The sequence below is a fragment of the Salvia hispanica genome, chromosome 1, assembly GCF_023119035.1.
Source record: "Salvia hispanica cultivar TCC Black 2014 chromosome 1, UniMelb_Shisp_WGS_1.0, whole genome shotgun sequence".
Lineage (NCBI taxonomy): Eukaryota > Viridiplantae > Streptophyta > Magnoliopsida > Lamiales > Lamiaceae > Salvia > Salvia hispanica.
This window is the reverse complement of record NC_062965.1, coordinates 10,504,607-10,520,708: the sequence shown is the minus strand read 5'-3', so window position 1 is coordinate 10,520,708 and position 16,102 is coordinate 10,504,607. Positions and strand designations below refer to the sequence as shown.

At 33.5% G+C, this 16,102-nt stretch overlaps 2 protein-coding genes across 2 annotated transcripts; both read left to right on the top strand.

Moving 5' to 3' along the window:
- The first annotated feature begins 9,501 nt into the window (after positions 1-9,501).
- LOC125201954 (WAT1-related protein At5g64700-like) lies at positions 9,502-12,482 on the top strand. Its single transcript, XM_048100259.1, has 7 exons — positions 9,502-9,685; positions 9,776-9,838; positions 9,938-10,054; positions 11,181-11,430; positions 11,510-11,668; positions 12,022-12,173; positions 12,242-12,482. Exons 1-7 carry the CDS (start codon positions 9,513-9,515, stop codon positions 12,405-12,407), a joined length of 1,080 nt encoding a protein of 359 aa, XP_047956216.1. The 5' UTR covers positions 9,502-9,512; the 3' UTR covers positions 12,408-12,482.
- A 416-nt stretch (positions 12,483-12,898) lies between these two features.
- On the top strand, positions 12,899-15,773 carry LOC125201955 (chemotaxis regulatory protein ChePep-like). Its single transcript, XM_048100261.1, has 2 exons — positions 12,899-13,075; positions 14,737-15,773. The coding sequence occupies exons 1-2, from the start codon at positions 12,965-12,967 to the stop codon at positions 15,571-15,573; spliced, it is 948 nt and encodes a 315-aa protein (XP_047956218.1). The 5' UTR covers positions 12,899-12,964; the 3' UTR covers positions 15,574-15,773.
- The last annotated feature ends 329 nt before the right edge of the window (positions 15,774-16,102 follow it).

The following is a 16,102-nucleotide window of genomic DNA, read 5'->3' as shown; positions in this document are numbered from 1 at the left end:
CCAAAAGAATAAAAAAATTTTGAAATAGGCTTCTCCATCAAGTTGGGTTCAAATAAAAAATTACTAGTAGAATTTTTTTTCATCGATCACGAAAGTCCAAAACTCTTTTAAGCCTCAAAAAGTGACAAAGATTAAACGAAAAAAAAAGTTCGGCTTGAAAATCAATATTATTTCGAGAACCACAAAAGGATAGAAAAAGTCGGAGTGTTACAATGAATTTTAATACGAAATTGGTAAAATATGAGAGAGGTGGAAAAAAAATTGAAATATTATTAATGAAGAATAAAGTCTATACTTAGAAAGAAAAACTTAACAAATGGTAAATGGCCAATTTTGTAGGGCAAACTAAATTTAAAAAAGAAGACTATGTTTACCGGAATATAAAATTCAAATTAATTTAGCCTAAGTTCAATTCATTCAATACATAACCATATCTACAGATAAAAAAATCTCATAAGAGAAACTCGGTCACCCAAAACATAAAACCCAAGTTAGTCAAAAGCATATACACACTTAAAAACTCTATATGCATTGTCACTTTTTTCAATTCATCACATTATTTCACAAGATATTATTGGTTTGGCGAGAAGTTTTTCTAATAAACATGCCTCTATCTTTTTCTAATAGAAACCATAAACAAATTCAAGATAGTATGTATTGGCCAGTCGTTACATTATTCTAAAAATTGATATAAATATTGCATACATTGTGCATGATTTCCAGAATTCATTATCAATCAGTAAAAAATATATCCCCATAATGATTCATGCGTCTAGTGTTCATGCATAGCTTGACAAAAGCATATAAAGCATATAAAGTCATCCATAATGGGGCGAACGATGCGGCAGATGATGCATGATTCATGCGTCCAGTGTTCATGCATAGCCTGACAAAAGCATATAAAGCCATCCACAATGGGGCGGACGATGCGACGGATGACATCATCCGTCGCATCGTCCGCCACTGTGGCATCGAGGACGATGGCGACGCGTTTTCATTTTTTTTTAATTATTTTATTCAATTTTCAAAACCTATATATACCTCTCACTTTTCACCTCATTTTCACTCCTTTCACTCTTAATTCCACACTCCATTTTCCACATTTCAAACAAAATGAATCCCGGAGATTACTCAAGTCTGAATAGTTCGATGTTTGGTAGTGCACGGTGGCCGGGTACAGAACCCAATGAATACCGACCCTTCGATACCAACACCCAGTACGATTCCGATTTCAGCACAGACTCGTACAGGCTGTCAGACATGGAGCCTTCTCCCACCCGCACACCCGCCCCACCTCGCGACCGCGCGTCCGCCGCCGCCGCCGCTAACACCTCGGGCTCCGCGAGCAAGAAGAGGCAGCCTGAGGCAAAGAAGTTGCCGCTTACCATAGTGAATGAAGAGTTCGCCCGGGGAGGACGAACTACTAGCCGAAAGAATCCATCGTCTTGACGAGGTGTTGGATTGATATTTCAGAGGATCCAATGTTCGTGATGCACTATTTTTTAGCACTATAAATACCTGCAAGTATACAGAGTAGGAATAGTATAGCTAAAGGTCAGTACCGGGATATCGAACACGGGGAATATAATTGCAACTGGCTATCTAGAGAAACAAGAGAATTTTGGGTTTTTGAATTAAAACAATTAAAAGCAATCAAACAACTAAATGCAATTAAATCACAAAGATAAAATATGAGAGATAAGAGAATTTCATGGATGTGCGTTCACAGTTATGGTTATACATATTCCAACTACAATACCCTAGCACAGTTTATACTTTGAAAGGACGAGTCACCTAGCTTATTCTCATGCGATACAAACGTTGATTACAAGATTAGGGTTGTCAATCCTAACACGTAACTCCAAAAAGCTCCTAAGACCCTTGCACCAATGAAGTACTCTAGGTCTTGATCTCTATGAAGTATTTTGCAAGTAGAAGTTCTCTCTCTTTTTGATTAAACTTGAGGTCTTATTTATAGGGGAAAGTCATTCCTTGTAGAAGGAAAAGATCTCCAAAATATGGTAAATCTGGGCGCAAATCTAGGGCTTCTCGAATTCACCGCCTTTCTCCGGCGGGCCGCCGCACCTTGGCCGGCGGTCGCCGCGTTGGAGTCCAGAGAGTCTGTTCACTTGGCGGCGGCCCGCCGCACGTCTTCCGGCGGTCGCCGGACGAGACTTCTCTTCCAAGCACATTTTTCCGAGGCGGACCGATGCATTGATCTGCCCGCCGGGCGCCGTCTGACTCCAGATTTCCAAACTTGGCGTTTTGACTCCCTTTTTCGGCTCAATTATGCACATTTTCACAAAACACGTCAAAATACCAAAATAGACAAAATATGCAAATAATGGACGTGTAGAGTGACTTTGACATTAAAAACGGACCAAATAATGGCCTTAAAACAAAGTGCAAAATCCGAGCGTATCAGTCCTCCCGACGTCCTCCTGGCATCAACGCTGCCAAGGGCAAGGGCAAGGGCAAGGCGACATCCTCGTCCGCCGCGCCGCCTGACCAGGCCCCGAGCGCGACTTCGGCTGCGGCACATGCCTACACGGATTTGGTGGCCTCCTCCAACTATAGGACCTTGTTGGACATGCACAACGCCCTCATGCAGGCGAGCAACCCGGCTCAAATCGAGTCCCTCTAGCGGATGATCGATGGCCTCAGCCGCAAGTTGGGACTACTATAGATTAGTCTCTTTTTTTATGTAGTGCACTTTTTTTTTAATTTCTAATTTTGTATGTTTTTTTTTTTTAATTAAGTAAATGTAGGATTTTCCTTAATTGTGTTGTTTTTATTTATTTATTTTGCTTGATATATTTGCAAACATAAATTATATAAAAATAAAATAGAAGTAAAATGCTTAGGGCGGGGCTTAGGGTGGGCTATAGTTCGTCCCATTGCAGGTGGAAGGGGTGGAGGATAAAATGATGATGTGGCAGTGCATAAGGCAGGGCTTAGGGCGGGCTATAGTACGCACCATTGTGGATGCCCTAAAGGTATTCATGGCTTTGCATATGTGATTTGGCTAAAGGTTAATGTCTAAGCTAAATGTCTCAGATTCGAATTCTCTTCTCTGTGGCGGCGCCGTCTTTCAGTTTAAATCCATTGACCTATAAGAAAAAAGATATTCATGGATTAATAATACTCACTTTTCGTCCATTTACTTAAAATAGTCTCATCGGTAGATTAAAAAATAGTAAAGTAAGAAAGAAAATGAGAAAAGTGAATGAAATAGGAAAAATAAAGAGAAAAAATAAATAAAGTAGGAGAAAGAAAAATAAAAAATAAACAAATAATATATAAATCATAAATAAGTAGGAATATAGGAATGATTATTATGTGACTATTTTTGTGATAAGACTATTACTATCAATGTTTTAAAAACGAGGTTATCAATTCATAGGCCCAATTATCATTGTGAAATAAAATTTTAGTATTAAATATTACTCAAAAATGATTTTTTAATTCTTTTAAATTTTTTTGAAAAAATTACAAATTGGTTAAACCTGTCGATCGATTTTTGGCCGAATCAGCTGGTTTGATGAATGATGGTGAATGATGAGGATTAACTTTAAGTTTCTCCTTTCACGTAAGACTTAAATAATTCATTTCATCAAAACATCACCAATTACGCATTAATGAATTCATTTCAAATCAACTCATGAAAACAAGCAAAAAATCCAAATGTTCACCTTAATGTTCTAGTCAATATACTAGCTATCCAAATATATTGATTTGGTCAATTTGCTACCACCACATCAAACATAAACCTAGATATTGATTTGGTCAATTTGTATCTCATACACAATACCAAATTTTTGGAAAAATATATAAACAATACCCTGACAATACCAAGAATCATATTTTTTTAAAGAAACTTGAATGATCTTTAACAACATGTCAAAAAAAAATGTTAAAATGTCTTATATTTTTATGTCATTTAATTATATATTATGATTATTATTGATAACTAATTACACACTAGAGCTATGTAGTTGTGCCAAAGTTTTGCACCGCGAACATTGTAATTTAGGTGTATTCATCCTTCAAGATAGGAATAACAATCCTCATTTACCAACTAAATAAATGTTACTATATATGTCTATATTTTGCTCTGAAGATGACTCAGAGAAAAACATTAATTGAGAATCAGGATTACGCATGCTAGATAGTAGTACCTATATAACATGTTATCACGACATGATCGGAAAAATTAACAAGCATTCATTCATTATAATTATTATATGCAAAAGAAAATATTATTATGCGAGAAAATTAATACCAATAATTCAGCAAAAGTTTATTCCTAGCTAATAGAAAAAATAAATACTATTCTCTACAATATTCTCTACAAAAATAAACCCTTCCCTCTGTCTCAAGAAAGTTGATTAGTTTTTCTTTACACTCGTTTTGAAAAAATTGTAATAAATAGTTGTCTTCTCTACAATATTCTCACCTTTATTTTATTATTTATTTACTTTAACTATTTATTATTATTTTTTCAAAATAAATAAATATAAAAAAGAATAACTCAACTTACTTGAAATAGACGAAATACTACTGGAAGAATGGTTTACGCTATACATTTACATGTCGTAAAAATGAACCAGATATATATCAATCAATTTATAAAAGTTGCCAATTAAAATATTAAGCTGGCGGAATATCATTGAACTATTATATTTATATTAATTGAACTGTAACAATAATCACGAAAGTGTTTATAATTTATAACATACCACTTGCATCATTAAAATCAGAAATTTTTTTCTATGATTTGGACAAATTTTATTGGACTTTCACTGACAATCCTGCATCTCAATAATTGGCCATTTCATTGTCCTAAACTTTTTTGTTTTCAAGCACATGTTATTCCAACTTTGAAATAATTGTCAAAAGTTTTTCACGATAAAGTACTATTAAAGCCGAAGTGGCTAATTATAAATAAGGTCCCTCAAAACTTTATTTGTTATATAAAGACTTGTTGTACAACAAATAAAATAGATCACTTTCACTTTATAACTTCAACATCACACTGTAAAAACGTTGGACTATCTTGATATAATCATATAATATCATCAAATAATTAAATGGTGTTTTTAGAGATCTAACTGAACTGAGCCGGAAAACTATCGAGTTAAGCTGGAGCTTAATTTTATTCGTTTGACTATTTGACTATTAAGATTTTTTACTTTGATCCATTGTTAATTATCATGTATATAATATTATTTACATAATTTTTTCTTTAAAATTTTAACAAAGAATTGTAGTGTGTAAAAAATCACCTGCCAATACAATAAATACTTAATATTACTTTGTAGTTTGTGCAATTATCGACGTAGTGTATATTTAATCTATGACAAATAAATAAAAACGAAAATATATCGAGCAATATTATAGCGAAATTATAACTTTAACCAAGTTTATGTAACCCATCAATTTGTCAAGTTAAGTCAGTATTATTGAATATTATAAAAATTTAGCTAATTTCTTTTCTATCAAACAACAATGGAATTTTTTTTTTATCTTTGCATATCTTAACACGAAACTCGTATTTCTTATTTTGTTTTACACATTTTTTCACATCCCACCTTTCTTATCAAAGGGGGTCCTAATACTTTGCTTGATTAGATATAAAAACTTAAGATAAAGTTAGATATTACCTATATCAAGTTTTGAGCATATATTGGATAGCTCAGTTTGGTTTGCAATATTTATATCATGACTGTATAATGTTTGTATCATTAGTTTCAAATAAAGAGAAAATTATTAAATAGCCACTATAAAAATACTTATCTTTTAAGTAAGGGTGGACATAAATACTAAAAAAATGGTATATCAATTGAATAAAAAAATATCAAACGTCCAACAACCACCCTTCAGTTTTCCAACGTCATGTCGTCCAAATGGTATATCAATTGAATCAAAAAATATCAAAAAAATAGTATTATCAGGGTATTCTCTACTTCATTACCATCCAAAGAACTTGAGAACTACCTTTCAACTTCTAATGGCTCGTGTCAACTATGGAGAAGTGGATAGAGAAGTAGCGGAGTAGAGAAAAAATGGAGAGAAAAGAACTTGAGAACTTCAACTTCGAGCGGAACAATGAAAATGCTGACATGAATATACCCTAGATTTGCTTCCTAAATCTGCTAATTTGTTGCTGAATTTTTCGATTCCTTTTTTATGCCAACAATTTAAGACTGGATTTGGTGCATTGCTAATCCGCTACTAGAAATTAGTAACAGACTATGCCCACTATTAAAGTTTACGATCCCTTTTTGATGCCAATAATTTTTAGGGGTGGATTAATTGCGTTGCTATTGCTAACCGTTAGTAACAAACTGAGTTTGTTGCCAAAGTTTTATTAGATCCATTTTTTATGCAACAATTATCAATATACTTATCCTGTTAATAATTCATTAATAAAATGAGCACAATTTAAGTCGTTGCTAAAATTTAGCAGCAAAGAATTTAGCAACAATGTAGATCTGTTGTTAATTCGCTGCTAACCAATTTTACCAACGGAATTATGATCTAGCAACAAAAAATTTTCGCTAGTAAATAAAGACTTTTTTGTAGTGAATCAAAAGCGTTGACTGTATTAAGGAATTACCAAATGGCACCCGCGCTAAAGTAAAATGATCTACTAATGAAGAATGGAATTGCGAGGTACCATATATAATCTCATTCATTCAATAATTTGATCCCATGGTTGCATTTCGGTCTCTAGATTACACTAAGGAGGTATTACCTAGCTTGGGTGCGTTTTGTTCTTGTGGTTTGAGGATTGTTTCCCTTTGCTCGCCTCCTTGGATGTCTTGAGCACTATAAAAAAAATCACTATCCTATTTATATAGATTATAATATAATTATATGTTAATATAATTGTTAAAGATTACATAACTTAAATGTATTTATATATTATAGTTATGAAATATAGGCGTTTTTGTACCACAATTTTCAGTATGATAGTCTTCCATGTGTAATATATTACCGACCCACCCTTAAACCAGACACGTGTAAGACTCATTTAGAAATACTTTTCTTGATACAAACAAGCCCTAAACATAACGTAGACGCACTGAAAGACTATATGTCTAATTGTAGTATTATCGAGAAATAAAGAAAAATTACTTTTTTAAAGAAGTGGCTATTGGCCCTTTCATAGTCCAACCGACCATGGAAAAAGAAGCAAGAAGCCGGTTAACGAAATTAATTAAAATTTGTTTTTTCCTCTCTCCTTTTCTCTTTTATTTTGCCTCTCCTGTACGTAGCTAAGATCTTTACGTTAACTTTCAAAATTTTCAAAGAAAATATACCAAGAGATACTGTTTGAAATTGGAGCCCAAATGAGGGATAGAGTTATCAACATCTCTTTACATGATAATGACTCAAAAAGATGAAATGTAGCTATCCCATTCTTGGATCATACTAGTGATTAATTGAGATTGATAGTAGAGTTGCTACTTCAGTGAACATGCAAAGGAAAAAAAACAAACGAAGGAATAAAAGAAAATGGCATAAATTTCACATTGCTATTTTTGTGGTGATTAATGGTGTATATATGTAGGCAAGTTATGAATGTATGTCCTTTCCACTTTTGAACGTGTGGGAGGAAATAATTGGAGAATTATGTGTGTTGTCTATTATTCAAGGAATTGGAGGGAAAATATGTCTGGCGAATAAAGTTGTTATTGTGCTAAGTTTGTAAAATTATTCTTAGATCATCAGCAACGCCGCCCTTTCCGCCTCTCGCACGGCTGAAAGCCGGGCGCCCGTGCACGAGGCCGCGCACGGCTCTCCGTGCCTGCAACATATTTCCAAACTTATCACTAATCTAGTTTTTAATTATTTGTTTAAAAGCAAGATCAAATGGAGCACTTCATAAATTACATCATGATAGTAACAAATACCACTAAATGTCGTCTAAATTCATAAGCTATTACCTTTAACTTTTCGGCTGATTGATTATTTTTCACAAAGCTAATTAGAAAGAGAGAAATGACATGTGATTAAAGCATTCGTTGAGTAGTTGTTGATACACCAATATAGACAAAATTAAGTACTACTTTGAAGTAGTTGAAGTAGTATTATTTGAATTTGTACTACTACTACTACTATCTAATTGTAATAGTATACCTAAAAGGTATTAAAATAGTGGTCAAAAGTATATACTTGATCAGTCTACCACATGAGTATCACAGTCCACCACATGAGTAAGAAAGGAGGAACATGCACAACATTTCTTTTTTCTCTAGCCCTTCAAATTTCTGCCAACACATGCAAGTGCTATGTCTTTAATGAATTGTCACTTCTTAATTATTAGTATATTATAATTTAAATCCAAATTTCTTCATTTGGGGAATCAATATATTTAATCTTATGCAACTTTAACAAACCATGGGGATTTTAACCCACCAAAAGATATCCGGAAAGGTGAAATTCCATGAAAAGTATCGTAAAATATTAAAGGAATGACAAGAAAGAGCATGCTTTTTATCATTGTTGAATTAAAATATGAGTTTAATTGAATAAAATATAGTATCCATTTACGAATAAAAATCAGGAAAAGGTGAAAATTCCATTAAAAAGTAGTATGAAGAAATGACAGTAAATAATTTTCTATTGGGATTTTTGAATTATATAATTAAAATGTGAGTTTAATTGAATAAAATATAATATCCATTTACGAATAAATTCTCCTGTTTGTGCTAAAATATTGGGTCATTTGGGAACCCATTTGTTAGATTCTATGATATTGATTTCATAATAATAAATGACATAAGGTAACTTACTTTGCATAGGGTTATTATGGTTTATGGATTCTAATTGAGTAAAATATATATGCTCAATAAGTGATCTTTCTATATTTAGATTATTTTATTCATACTAACATACTACCTCAATACACCAAAATAGTCGCATTGGTGGAAGACGCATGTTTTAATGCGAAATCAACAAAGCATGAGAAATAAAAATACATTATAAATGGATAAAGTGGAAGAAAGAAAGAGGAAATATGGATAAAGTTTAAATTCAGAGTAATATTCCATTTTTAGTCTAGTATATGATAAATTATGGTGGGCGGATAGAAATGGAAAGATGAGACTATTCTTCGTGAAAAAAAAAGAATATTATATTTAGTACTAGTATTTTCTTATAAACAATAAAAGTATATCGATAGACACGTAACAAAAATATGTAATAATATAATATTATTTATTTTGTTAGATCAAGAGTGTCCACCAGCGAACTTAGTTATTACTACTACTATTAATTTATCTATATATGTTGAGTTGTGGGCTAATGTCGAGATGAAACAACTGGCTTAAGAATTTAAAGTTGCTCTATATCCAAAGATAGGTTTTTAATCCTTTGGTCAGTTGATGCAGAATGGACGACTCTCATATCACTCGAGGGAGAGAGGAGCCCTATATAAATAACCACATACTACATAATTCAAACATAATTGTGCTTATTGACAATATAGTTGAGTAAGAGAGAGAATGGAGGAAAAGAAGGCCCTTTTGGCAGTGCTTGCGATACAGCTAGTGTATGCAGGCTATTTCCTCCTAACAAAGCTTGCATTTGATGTTGGAATGAACACTTTTGTGTTTGTTTTCTACAGACAAGCTGCTGCCACTCTCTTCCTTCTCCCCATTGCCATCTCCCTCGAACGGTACGTATCTACTATGCATTAATACATAAAAAAAAATAATTAGGGTTTCTTTTTAAAATTCTCTCTATAATTAAATTGAAATTTTTGCAGGAAAACTGCTCCACCGTTGCCTCTCTCTCTCTTCATCAAGATTTTCATGCTCAGTTTAATTGGGTTAGTATCTCTCTCTAATCTCTATCTCTATCTCTATCTATCTCTTTCTTTTTCTCTCTCAAACTTACTATCTAACTAACTCCATAATATTATTTGCAGGATTACTATGAGTTTGGATATAGTGGGTGTGGGTTTGAAGTACACGTCAGCATCTCTAGGGGCTGCCACTTCCAATACACTGCCTGTTATTACTTTCTTCCTTGCACTGCTGTTAGGGTACGTTATACTCATTTTCTTCCGAGACAAGGCAGTTGAGTCGTATTTCTTTTTAGATCATTTCAAATTAATTGAATTATTTCATTTTTTTTACAAAAAATTTTATCCCCTCTATTTTATTCAAATCTTGTGCTAAAAACACATTTCAACTATCTTGGAAAGATGGAGCATATTTTATCCCTCATTACTAAAAAAATTTGGGGATAGTGGTAAGAAAATAACTAAAATTTAATAACTAGGTGCCAAATCTCAACCAATAAAGCAAAAATAGAAGAATGAGATTAAAACACAGAGAACATTTTTAGATATCAATTAGGTAACTTTAAATTCTTTATGAACTAAAACGATCTAAATATGACCTTTGTGTTTGGTTGTTTGGTTATGTATTAGGATTTGGTTATTTTTTCAACACTACTCATGCATATATGTCCTATACTCCTACATATTATACAATTCATTCTATCATAGTTCATAAAATTGAAGGCGCAAGGAAACACAGTGACGTGCCTTTAATTTTTTTTTATTTATTTATCAATAAAAAAAGGTAGGAAGGATACTAGGGAGGGGTTTGTGTTGCCGATCACGTGATTAATTAATCAACGGGGATAATTCTTTTGGCTTGAAGAAAAGGTTGTTTTGATTCTTGATTATTTTTTTATTCGACTTGTAGTATAAAATGAGATGAAACTCAAACATCCAACGAATTAAATTCATCAAGTGAAGGAATCAAGAAAAAGGTGCATGATCCCCCGTAATTCTATGTATAGGCTTTTACATTGGAAAGAACCCTAATAGGAAAGAAATAAAAAATGATAAAATTATTCTTGAAATATATTCTCGTCATATAGCTAAATATTCTAAATTCTATGTTTCACCTCATCAATACACATTTGTAAATATTGTAATATTATATGCATTTACATCAATATTCGAGTTCTTTCCCGATGGTCATATTCCTCACTTTCTAAAGTGTGTTTTTTAGTCACAAAAGTTGGGAATAAAGACTAATAGATATATTCACTAACCCCACAAAATATAAGTATAAGCCATGCATGTTTCTCTCTAGGAATTAAAATTAAATTAAGAATGATTAATATCAATATTCAAGAATGCCAATTAATTGCAGGATGGAGAAGGTGAAGATAAGAAGTAGGGCTGGAGTGATGAAGATTTGTGGAGTAACACTTTGCATAGGAGGAGTAGTGACCATTGCCTTCTATAGAGGCCCTTTCTTTAAACTATTGCTTCACCATCACTTGATTCATAACCATCTTCAACAAATCCAACCACATTTGCCTCCTCCAAATACTTGGATCAAGGGTGTATTTCTCATGCTACTTGCCAACTTATGTTGGGCCTTCTGGCTCGTGTTACAGGTCCGGTCCATCGCGTATATTAATCAAATAAATCATGTATTTTGATGTCTAGTTAATCCTATTATGTTTATTGTAACAGGGGAGAGTGTTAAAGAGTTATCCATCAAAGTTGTTGTTGACAACCCTACAATGCTTGTTAAGCACAATACAGTCATTTATAGTGGCAATATGTGTTACAAGAGACCCTAAAGATTGGCAAATTGGATGGAACATAAGACTTGTGTCGGTAGCCTATTGTGTAAGCCCTTTTTTCTTTATAGCGAATACGAGATTGACACATCGACATTCAACTGATGACGCATCCACAAAAAAAAAACTAATCTTTTAAGGTACAAAAAATGAGACGCAATTACTAGCGTTTGAAATTTTTGAAAAATAATCATAATTTAGGATGCAAAAGAAAGTATCACTAAATTGAGGACAAATTATCTTAATCTTTTATTTTTTTAGGACACTTCTCTTTATGTCCTCTAATTTTAGTTAGGACACCAACAATAAGACATTTATAATGCGGTGGTTGTATAGTTAATAGCATTAAAAAATGTCTTTAGCCGTTCTTTTTATTGGAGTGATCTGTTTTTTTTTTGGCAGGGAATAGTGGTGACTGGCTTCACATTCTACCTTCAAACATGGGTTGTTGAGAAGAAAGGTCCAGTTTACCTATCCATGACCACTCCATGGATCATGGTTTTCACAATCATTCTATCAGCATTTGTTTTTGGAGAGATCATTGCTTTGGGAAGGTAATTATTTTCTAATTATGTGAGATTGAAATGTTTTTAATATGTTGACTGAAATGTACACGTGGCAGTGTAATTGGGGCAATTCTACTAGTTGGAGGGCTCTATTTTGTCTTGTGGGGAAAGGCTAAGGAAGAAGAAATGGAAAAGGAGGAATGCCAGCAAATTGTAGATGTTGAGAAAGCATGTGAAGGTTCAATGGGGCAGATGACTACTGCCACTTCTACTATTAAATAGGATCAAATTATATGGTCCATGTAAAATAAAATCTAATTAATACTACATGCTAATTTTAGTGTTTCATTTTATGTATTCATTGTGGTCATCATTACCATATCAAGTGTATACTAGGTAACAGTAGGAACATGTATAAAATGTACGTTTGATATATGTGTGTGTCAATATCAATTGTAATATTATCTTGTGCTATCAAAATTTCGTATTTTTTCTCTTGCCTTCCCCTCCCTTCCATTAATTTAGTGAGTTTTTTTATTTGTTTTAGGGATATCTCAGTTAATACAGTGGCAAAATATGTTTTATATGTGAGAATAAATAGTAGTGTAACATCTTTATAATTAGTAAATATAACATATAAAAGTGAATGAACGGTCAAATATAAGGAAAGCCTAAAAATATATAGTAGAAATGTCTGAACAAAAATGAAAGCTAGAAACAAGCAATTCCTTCTATAAAAACCACATACCCAATTTTTCCCATTTGCCGTCTCTGATCCAAGCAAACGAGACCTCTTCTCGCTCTCTCCGAAAAACTTGGTTTACAGAGAGAGTGAGAAAATGGGAGGGTGTTCATCCAGGTCAATGCTGGAGACCGTGGATCTCGAGGACGAGCTGGATCCTCTTCCGGCACCGGAGAATCAAGAGACTCCGGTCAACGTGGCTGAGAAGGTTAAACTCTACGCATTGTGTCACATGACCAATTAATATTCTTTTTCCAATATTTGATTTGTATTTTATGGGTCTTGTATTATATATTAGGGGCGATCAACTGCTAAATGGTGCATTTGAAAAATGTCAACGCAAATTTAGTTAGCATATTTATACCTTTATGTTCACATTAAAATATATATACTTTCTATGTCCGTCATTTATAGCCCTATTTTAACTCAATACGGGTTTTATGAAATTGTTTGGCTCTGTGAAGAAAAATATAGAAATGAGCTAATGGAATGTGAGTTTCACTTTTATATATTAATTTTATAATAGAATTGTGAGTGTAATGAGTTAGGTGAATGGTATGGTCCATCTACTTTAGAATGGGAAAAAGTAAATGAGATTTTAAATCACGGACATCCCAAAATGGTAAAATGAGACATTATTTCACGGGCGGATGGGGTATATCTCAACACAAAGATCTAAGTATTTTAACAAGATTTGTGTTGACGTACTAATTTAATCGTGTTGACACTTTTTATATGCAGAGTTGACAAGTTATCGGTCTAATAGGATACTAGGTTTTGCATAATTTTATACTCCCTTCGTCTCATAAAAGATGTCACATTTTCCTTTTTAGTTTGTTCATGTCACATTTACCTCTTTGGAAAAAGTTTTCTCTCACATAAGTATAAAAAATATATTTTTTCTCTCTTCATTTAACACATAAAACAAAACCTTCTAAAATCATGTGCCGTCCTAAAAGTGTGACATCTTTTGTGAGACGGAGATAGTATTAAAATAAATCCTAATTTTACATAAAAATTAGGGCCAAATAAGTACTTTTATCAAAAATAGATGGTGGAGATCTAGGATTTTTGGCTGGTATTAGTTTAATACTATAAATAAGGCGTTAAAGGGTAAAATAGTTCCATTGATAATTTGATATACATACATAATTTAAAACAAACGCACATTTTATAGGCATTATATACATTGCACTTGAATATTAAACCAAGCTACATATTTCATTACACTAAACCTGTTTGCAAATTCAAAAACACATACGATTTTTTAGTATCATGCACATTGGGCATTATGTGCATTGACATGGGATGGGATACTTCGAGAGTTTAGAAATTATATTTTCGTGCAATTCTTTTCACCTGAATGTATGCAATTGAGATTTAGTTAGAATTCTCGTAAAATTACCTTTAATTTGATATTAATTTTACGTGAAAAAATAATTTAAAATTTAAAAAATTATAGTATAAAATTCAATTATTTAGAATTATTTAAAAAAAAATTATGTATTGCCAACTATCATATTGATTCTCATTTATCATATACTCCGCATAACATAATTTAAACGGTTGACCACTCTAATCTAATGGCTCTAGTTTGACTTTAGCCTGATGTAAGAATGTGTTTTGATTAGTATTTTGATTTTGTTTGAAATCACCAGATAAAAAAGTTTTCATTTAATCTTTTATTTTGATACTTATCATAATTGATAGAAATTTATAAGGTTTCATAAAATTAATTAATTAAAAATGGGTGGTCTATAAAACTTAGTGGTTTCACTGAATACCGATATGAAATATTGTTATAGTTATCTTTCTTTCATTTGCAAACAATTATTAACAATATCGTTTTATTTTAATTTCTTCGCGTAGACCGAAGAGGAGACGTGCTCGATCGACCTGGACGTCACACCCGAACTCGATGTCGAACAGATGAAACAAGAAGAGGTGGAGGTCGAGGAAGCTCATGAAGCCGTGAACGTCACACCTGAACCTGAGCTCGAACAAGAAGAGGTGAAGGTCGAGGAAGCTCAAGAGGCTGCGAACGTCACACCCGAACTTGAGGTCGAGCAAGAAGAGGTGGAGGTCGAGGAAGCTCAAGAGGCTGCGAACGTCACACCCGAACTTGAGGTCGAGCAAGAAGAGGTGGAGGTCGAGGAAGCTCAAGAGGCTGCGAACGTCACACCCGAACTTGAGGTCGAGCAAGAAGAGGTGGAGGTCGAGGAAGCTCAAGAGGCTGCGAACGTCACACCCGAACTTGAGGTCGAGCAAGAAGAGGTGGAGGTCGAGGAAGCTCATGAGGCCGCGAACATCACACCCGAACTTGAGGTCGAACAAGAAGAGGTGAAGGTCGAAGAAGCTCATGAAGCAGAGAAGGAAACAGCAACAACCGAAACCACCGCAGAAGAGAACGAAACACCCGAGGCGGAAGCTTCTCAAGCAGAAGAAAGCCGTGAACCCGAGGAGGAGGCCGAGACCATAGAAGTCAAGGCAGATGCAGATGAGGCAACACAAGCCGAAGAGGAACAGATTGATGTTGATGAGTCCGAAACCTTCGAGGAGGTTGAGAATGACCCCGAGGAGGCCGTGGAGGAGGAGGAGCAATTGCCTGAGACTCTGCGGTCGAGGGTTAGGGGGTGGATTCAGGGTTCAATCCACCGTTTTCCTCTTCCTTCACAAATCTCTAATTTCAAAATTCCCTCTTTTTGAAGAATCATAGCTAACTAGCTATTTGCTTCTTATAGTATAAACATTTCAAGATGGTGGTGGGTTGAGCTTTTAAGCTCGTGTGCATCATGTAATTTTGTTGAAGTAACATCTTAATTAATCAATATATAGTTCTAACGAGGAATCTTGTTTTAGGTGCACATATTATATATTATACGTGAGCGTTATTCCTAATTAATTGAGCATTGATCGTGTTTAGTCTATGTTTGCATTTTTTTTTATTTACCTCATAATGTTATTGGCGTCATAAATTTTATAGCTTGTTATTGACTTATTGCCTCACCTCAATTTGGGATAGGTTACCTCAAAATATTCATAATTATGAAGTTATTAAAATTGTTAGGAATCATATTCCTATGATTCATTTTTTCATGCATACATCATTTTACTTGTCGGTTTTACTTTCTCGTGAAACAAACATGGTCTTATTGTTAAGCACAAACACTACTACATTAATTCTAATGACCATTTATATAAATTATCCACTAGATTATTTACCTTGATGAAATTT

Coding starts and splice junctions, on each gene's coding strand:
- LOC125201954 (XM_048100259.1), top strand. CDS start 9,513: ATGGAGGAAAAGAAGGCCCTTTTGGCAGTGCTTGCGATACAGCTAGTG. Junction 10,055..11,180: donor TTCCTTGCACTGCTGTTAGG/GTACGTTATACT, acceptor AATTAATTGCAG/GATGGAGAAGGTGAAGATAA. Junction 11,431..11,509: donor CCTTCTGGCTCGTGTTACAG/GTCCGGTCCATC, acceptor TTATTGTAACAG/GGGAGAGTGTTAAAGAGTTA.
- LOC125201955 (XM_048100261.1), top strand. CDS start 12,965: ATGGGAGGGTGTTCATCCAGGTCAATGCTGGAGACCGTGGATCTCGAG. Junction 13,076..14,736: donor CGGTCAACGTGGCTGAGAAG/GTTAAACTCTAC, acceptor TTCTTCGCGTAG/ACCGAAGAGGAGACGTGCTC.